The sequence below is a fragment of the Empidonax traillii genome, unplaced genomic scaffold (genome assembly GCF_003031625.1).
Source record: "Empidonax traillii isolate 1590-97213 ecotype Southwest subspecies unplaced genomic scaffold, ASM303162v1 scaffold458:size851334, whole genome shotgun sequence".
Classification (NCBI taxonomy): Eukaryota; Metazoa; Chordata; class Aves; order Passeriformes; family Tyrannidae; genus Empidonax; species Empidonax traillii.
The window spans coordinates 125259-132474 of NW_020955651.1; the positions used below are offsets into that span (position 1 = coordinate 125259).

General features: G+C 51.6%; 1 protein-coding gene across 1 annotated transcript; it reads right to left on the bottom strand.

The window, feature by feature from the left end:
* Window positions 1-389: 389 nt before the first annotated feature.
* On the bottom strand, window positions 390-4556 carry DUSP6 (dual specificity phosphatase 6). Its single transcript, XM_027895365.1, has 3 exons — window positions 3667-4556; window positions 2628-3065; window positions 390-1234 (listed from the first exon to the last, which is right to left on the bottom strand). The coding sequence occupies exons 1-3, from the start codon at window positions 4067-4069 to the stop codon at window positions 927-929; spliced, it is 1149 nt and encodes a 382-aa protein (XP_027751166.1). The 5' UTR covers window positions 4070-4556; the 3' UTR covers window positions 390-926.
* Window positions 4557-7216: the final 2660 nt, after the last annotated feature.

Consider the following 7216-nt stretch of genomic DNA (forward strand, 5'->3'; position numbering starts at 1 on the left):
ACATCAAAAGCATGAGAAAAAAAAATCACCACAAGGAAAAGATATATGAAAGAAGAGACTCTACTTGCTCACAAAACATGATTTGCAAACTTCTCACCATTGCCATTTCTCCCTCATGGAAAGCTTGCTTCAATTGAAGAATAAAATCCAGCATGCTGCAAATATATTCTTTGCCATTAAAAAAACCCCAACAACAACAACAAATAAAGCAGGATTTATGGAAAGAACAAAAACACAGGTGTCCCTTGAATTGATTTTTTGAATACATGTGAATTTAAAAAAAAAAAAAAAAAAAAAAAAAAAAAAAAAAAAAAAAAAAAAAAAAAAAAAAAAAAAAAAAAAAAAAAAAAAAAAAAAAAAAAAAAAAAAAAAAAAAAAAAAAAAAAAAAAAAAAAAAAAACGCAAATTGATTTAAGGTTAAATATTTACACTGATCAAGTAGAATACTACCAAACTCCCAGCAAACAAGTACTCCAAATACACTAAGCTGAAATCTCTTTCTTTGGCTCCTCTAAATTAAAACAAACAAACAAAAATAACCAGTCTTCACTGAAGACATAGATGTATGTCACAGATCTGAGAGCAGAGAGGGTAGAAGGACAGTTCCAGTCTCCAGAGAACCCGTGCCCAGCCTGTCCAGCCTCACCCTATCCCCCTGGAAGTTCTCAGACCCAAGCCACTGCACAAGCAGGGATGAGCACACTGCCCACCTGCTGCCTGCTCTCTGTGGTCCTGCCCAGAGAGCTTGCCACATTCCCTCCCTTTGCAATAGCCGATTCCATACTGTGTAACCTTTCCTTGCCTTGCAGCTGCTTTTGATAGCAGAGGCCAGAAAAAGAGAAAGCTGCATTCCTTTATCACTGCCAAAGAGAAATCATTGAGGAGTGATCCCATGAAATGGACAGGAGAAGGGAGGTGGTAGGAGCTCACGTGGATTGCAGGGAATCCACTTGGAAGACGTTCTGGTTGGAAGGGGTGGTGAAGTACAGCTGCTGGTTCGGCACTCTATTGTCACAGGGGCTGCTCAGTCCCAGAGTCCTCTCAAAGTCCAGCAGCTGGCCCATGAAGTTGAAGTTGGGTGAAATGTTGGACTTCTTCATCTTGACAATATCATAGGCATCATTCATGGACAAGTTCAACTTCTGCATGAGGTAGGCCACCGTCACTGTGACCGAGCGGCTGATCCCTGCTAAGCAATGCACCAGGACTCCACAGTTCTTCCCCCGTGCTTCATCTGTACAGAGACAGAGGCAGAGAAGGACATGTAACACAGGGGCTTGGTAACTGATCTCTCAGCACAAATGAGATTAGTATCAAGTAGAAAGTAAGGACGACGCTGATCTCAGTAGTCAGCAGTGCAACTCAAGAGTTAACTTTAGTGGCTTAAAACCAGGACAAGAGGAGAATCCACTCCCCTTAGTACCCGAATCCAAGAGCTGAGAAAGCTAAGAATGAGACAAAGGGAGCAGGACACGCTGCATGACACTGTTTTAATGTCAGTTTTAAAAGACACGCTTTTGCCCGCAGATTTGCCTTTACATTCTTACAGTCCCCTTGCCTCAGCATGGAAATCCTGCAATATGTCACTGAATGGCTTTTATACAGACCAGCAGACTGCAAAGGTCTATTAAATTATTCTCCAACTGTTGTGCAGCTAACAATGGAGGTATTCAGGCATTTTAAAAGAATGAGGGAAGTCACAGGGGACAACCCATTAGGAGGAACAGGATGTCAACATTGGTTGAAAATGGGTTCCTTTGTAATAGGAAATGCATTACAATGCCTGGAGATTAGTTTCTTTGTGGCTTCCAGCCCACATTTCTTCCTGCTGGGCTCAGATTACCTACATTCTCCACTATTACCGGTATCATTCAACCGGATTACAGCACAGCTTCCCAACAGATGCGATGCCCACTCCACCGCACCCCGATGGGTTGATTTTACTCCTCCCCGAAACTAAGGAGAGTGCACATTTCAACCAGAACTCTTTAGGCCCAAGGGGACGGGTTTCCAGAGCTGATGGGTGATGTCTGAGGGCTGGCTGATCGAGGCACAGGGCCCAAAGGGTATATTATTATTACCACGAGATTTAATTAAAGCTCTGACTATACACTTGCCAGGGATATCGTTTATGAATAATTTGCATTTAAAAGCTAAAGTTAGCTTTCCAGATAGTTTCTTTTTGTTATATTGCTCTTCAGTAACCTCAAGAAGAAACAAAAAAACAAACAAACAAAAAACCCAATAAAAATAAAACCAACAAAAAAGGACAAATAAGCCTTCAACCCTAGGCTCATTTGCCCCCCACCCAGCCAGCAAATGATTTAAGATCCCTCATCCTTCAAATGCTCAGTCTCCAGGTCTACCACAAACGGCTCAGGGAGGAAATCCACAGGCAGAAAAACCAGGTATGCTTTGGCAACCTGCAAAAGTCGCTTACAATTCACCGGGGCTCCTCAAAAACCCCACAAACAATCCCCAACCGCCCCTCAACTTAAGCCAGCTTTAAAAACAGAAAAGGGGGCATCCTCCAGAGACTGCCATAAACACTGCTACTGCTTCTCGCCCGAAATCTCCCCAAATTCTGCCTCCTGACGTACAGCTGTTAGCAAATAACCAGGTCTCACCTATAAAGGAGATGGCCTCAGGAAAGAACTGAGACAGATTTTGGCTCCAGTGGTCAGAGATCGGAATCTGTTTGTACTTGAATTCGCCGGCATTTTCGAAGAGATTGGGCAGGTTAGGGGTAACATTCAAGATGTACTTAATGCCGAACTCTTCTAAAACGTCCAGATTAGTGGAGTCCTTGGCACAGCCTAAATAGAGGTAGGGTAAAATTTCCACCGGGAAGGAAGGCTGGTTGTTGGAGAGAGGGCTGCCATCGGAGTCGGTGGCACTATTGGGGTCTCTGTCAATGTCAGATTCAACGTCTGATGATGAATCGGAGCTGATTCGGAGGCCTCCCAAGCCCAGGACTGGCAAAGGAGGAGAGCTGCTGCTACACGAACTGTCTAGGTTAGTTTCGCAGTGCAAGGCGAACTCGGCCTGGAACTTGCTAAAACCACCTGGAATAAAAAGCAAAGAGGAAAAAAAATGCAGTAAATATATAAGACGGTAAGTCGACTTACTTCCCTGGTACAGCCCTGTCTGCAAAGGGACGTCTGTTTCGCACCCTCTCGAGCTCCGGGAAAAAGAAGAAAAAAAAATGTCACGCTCACGCAAACAGACTAACTTAAAGGAAAGGCTAAGAAAATCCTCCGCTGCGGCCGAGGGCTCAGCACATTCGAGATTAAAGCTCTGTACCGCTTTGCCCTGCGGGGACCTCTGAAGAAATGTCTCGGCAATTCCTTCTGCCAGACTCATGCTGGGATCCCCGTTAGCCCTGTCTTCCCCACGCTGCCATAGCGATTCCAGATCTCGAGGTCTCCCTAAGCCGAAGCGAGTACAGGGATGGCGGGGGGAGGGAGGGGGGAAATGAAGCAGACGGAAAAGCCCCCTATACAGATCGGTGCCCTCCTGGCACGTCAGTGCACTGCCCAGAGGACGCTGCAGACTCATCCCCCGCTCTCTTCCCCGGGCAGAGAGCCTTGGGGCTCGGTCCCCGTCCCCTACAGCCCCGGGCCCTAGGCAGAGATCTCTCCCCCAACCCTGGGCGGCCTCTCTCACCTTCCAGATAAAATGCCTTGCAGCCTTCATCTTTGAGGCGCTTGAGGAGCAGCCCCAGCACGGACTCGCCGCCCGTGTTCTCGTTCCAGTCGCGGCTGTGCTCGTCGTACAGTACTACCGTGTCGGTGCCACACCGGCGGGCGAAGCGCTCCCGATCCTCCTCGCTGCTGGCGACGAGGGACCGCAGGGGCAGGTTGCCCTTCTGCAGCCGCCGCAGCATGATGCCAGGAATGGCCACGTTGATGGCCGACTCGATATGGGACGACTCGTACAACTCCTGCGGCCGACAGTCCATCAGCAGTAGCCGGTCGTTGCCCATCTCCAGCTGCTCGTTCAGCCACGCCACCGATTTACTAATCGCCATTTCCGATGCGAAAGGGACGGGTCTGAACGTATCTAGCATGAGGAAGGACGGGGGGAGCGGAGCGTGCTCTGGAAGCGCCCCTCTCTCTCACAGAGGCATGCGGCTGGCTCGGCGGGCGGGCTGCACCCCACCAACTCTGCACAACTTATCTCCCTCCGCCCCAGGAAAATGAATCACGCAGCCCCCCCCTCGTCGCCTCCCCCGCGCCGGGCGGCGGTGGAGCCACGGGGAGGGAGAAGCACCGCTGGCCCCGGCGTGTGTGTGAGTGTGTGTATGTGTGTGTGTGTGTATGTGTGTGTGTGTGTGTGCGCGCTTGCGTGCGCGCAGCCAGCCTGCCCTGTCTCCTCTTTTTTCAATCAATGAATCCCTGAATGAACCTGCCTAATCGCCCCTGCAGCCCGAGCCCTTGGGCTTTTCCTCCGCCACGAGTGAATGAAATCCAATTAACGTGCCGCCGAGAGAGGCTCCCCGGTCCAGCACGGAAACACCACGGCGGTGCCAGTGCCCCTTCCCTTGCTCAGCTCAGCTCCCCTCCCTCCCCTCCCCTCGCCTGCCTCGCCGGCTGCCGCCCGCAAGCCCCTCGGCCGCGGCCCCGCGCAGCGCTCGGCTCTCAATGGGCACAACCGCGGCCCCGCTCAATGGATACATTCTCCGGCGCAGCCAATGGGGGCGCGCGGAAGGGGCTGTTGCCGCGGCGACGGGCCGGCTGGAACAGGTTGTGTTGATGAATCGTTAATGAGTTTGTCATTCACAAAAACGGAAAGGAATTTCCGCTCCGGATAAGCCGAGTGCAAACAAGCGGCAGCCGCGGCGCGGCGGGCGGGGGCGGCGGGGGCAGGTGAGGGGGCGCGGCCCGCTGCTCCCCTTTCCCTCCGCCAGCACCAGCCGCAGGGTGGCCGCCGCAGCCGACGGAACAAATGGCACTTTTTCTTTTCTCTCCCTCCATGTTTTCGCTCCCTAAGTCAGACCCCGCGGGGGCCGGCCGTGTCCCCCCTAATTTCCCCGCGATGATCGTGGCCCGGCTTTTCATTAGGGCGTTCCGGGAATCCCATTTTTAGGGAGGCGGTTGGGCTCTGTCCTCGGCTGATCCCCACGCGGGTGAAGGGTAAACCCCGAGCTAATCTCTTCCTACGCGGGCCGGCTTTATTCGCTGCCCGCAGCGCAGCCGGGGAGCCGGCGCCGCCGCAGGAGCTGCCTCTGGGCACTGCTGCTGCAGCTCGGGCGGGCCACCCCAAAAACGTGACCGGGGAAAGTGTCCCGCCTCGGCCTGGCCGCCTCCTCCAGGTAGCCTGTAATCGAGTCGCGCTCGCCCGGCTTCGGCGTGAGCCCTTCGCCAGCGCCGAGCCCGCAGCCACCCCCGGGGCGTGGGAAGCGCCGGCACCGCCGCCGGCACAGCGGGGTCCGGCCCGGCCCGGCCCGTGGGGCCCCTTCGCACCTGGCGGCGCCCGCCCTGGCGGCCCCGGCCGCCCCACCGGCTCCTCCGGGCGCGGCCCCTCCGTCGCCGCCGCCGTCCTGTGCTTCGCCCCGGGCGGGCGGAAGAGCACTGCGGGCCCCGCCGTACCGGGCGGCGGAGGGGAGGTGGCTGCGCTCGGGGCCCGTCGGAGCGGCGCCGGGGTAGCAGGGACCGAGCGGGGCCGGGGGCGGTTATTCCAACGTGCGTGTTACCAAGTGGGTAAGGGAAAAGCGAAGAGCGACAATAAATCGGGAGAAGCCTGGCCTAAATGCTAATCCCGCCGCCAACATCTGCTTGGAAGTAAAATTGTTCAGGAGAGGCTAATCTCTCTTCCACTGCTGCTACGCTTCAGGGCTCGCTATTTTTAACCGCAGCTGAAGGAGGTTCTTTAGGTAGCGAGTGGCTGGAGACTGTGACCCTGGGAACAGATAGTGGCACGGACAATCCTGTATATTCCGCACAGGAAACATCCGTGATGATAATTAAACTTGGCACGTCAGTCGGTGCAGTTTGAAGCAAGGCTGTCACCCAGATGGCATTAACAACATCCTCCCCAGCAGGGATTTTGAGAGGATCCCTGCTTGCTACCTTTTCAGAGGCTTGAATGTGGGACTGAAGTATTACACAAACCTTGCTCTGCCCCTAAGCCAGGAGATTTCCTGGGGCTGATATTCAATTCACTGGATGCACACCACACACCTTGTCCGCGCCTCAGTGGGGACAAATGGTCCAGTCCATCTTGCCCACTATGGACCTGCCCTCTCTTGTCAGAGTTTCCAGGCTGTTCTTACCAGGTGCTTCACTTGCTGTTCAGCTCGCTATATTCAGGGTAGGGTGTTTAAATGTCCAGAGCAGCAGAACAGGGACAGATCAAAGCAGAAACCAGGAGCCTTTGATTTTATTTATTTAAGTTTGAGTGTGGATTTTTTTGTTTGTTTGTTCGGGTTTTGGGTTTTTTGTTTGTTTGTTTTGTTGTTGTTGTTGTTGTTGTTTGTTTTTTTTGGGGGGGGGGAATACCTGCCTAGTAGTAATGCAACAATAAGTAATGATATAATTTAAAGACATTTTTATCATTAGTACTCTCAGATCTGATTGAAATACTATGAGAATTAAAGGTTAGGTATATGAAGGCAATAAGATGTTAGATAAAATATACTCCAGAGAGTTGTATTGCCAAAGTGGAGCTGGAGACTTGTAATGGTGGTGGCTGTAGCCAGCTCATTGCATGGCAGCAGTTTAAGGGTGGCATTTGGTGAGCTGGGATCCAGGCAGGAGATTTTGCAGCAGAGTTCAAGTCAAATACAAATAGCTCCCTTTATTTTTAGTAATATCTCTCACTCAGCACACATCAGCTGAAGAACTCTAAAGGAGAATGAAAACTATATACCACCTTGTTGTCTTTGTGTTTGCATGCATGTATGCAATCGGTTTTCCTCTTTCTGTCTGAAACAGTCTGTCCTGTCAGTCACTGAGGGATACTGGAGCAGATTCACTTAACCATGCTACCATTTGATGCTTTGTCAGAGACCACATACACAACACAAGCTTCCCCAGGAGATCACCTGTCCTTCAACTTCCTGCAGCTTTTATAGTACCTGGGCAGTAAGAAGAGCCTATTCCTGTCAGCCATGATCCCTTCATTCATTCAGTTGTTAGCAGTCAGCTTTTGAACCCTGAAATAGTCATTTCTGGAAGGGGAGGGGGTGTTTATTTATTTTTATTTTGTTGAGTTT

What these genes read in the sequence shown, in the direction of transcription:
- DUSP6 (XM_027895365.1), bottom strand. Translation starts at nt 4,069, where the DNA reads ATGCTAGATACGTTCAGACCCGTCCCTTTCGCATCGGAAATGGCGATT. An exon ending in CAAGGCATTTTATCTGGAAG is followed by an intron (nt 3,066 to 3,666) that starts GTGAGAGAGGCC and finishes TTTTTATTCCAG; the next exon opens with GTGGTTTTAGCAAGTTCCAG. An exon ending in TGAGGCCATCTCCTTTATAG is followed by an intron (nt 1,235 to 2,627) that starts GTGAGACCTGGT and finishes GTCTCTGTACAG; the next exon opens with ATGAAGCACGGGGGAAGAAC.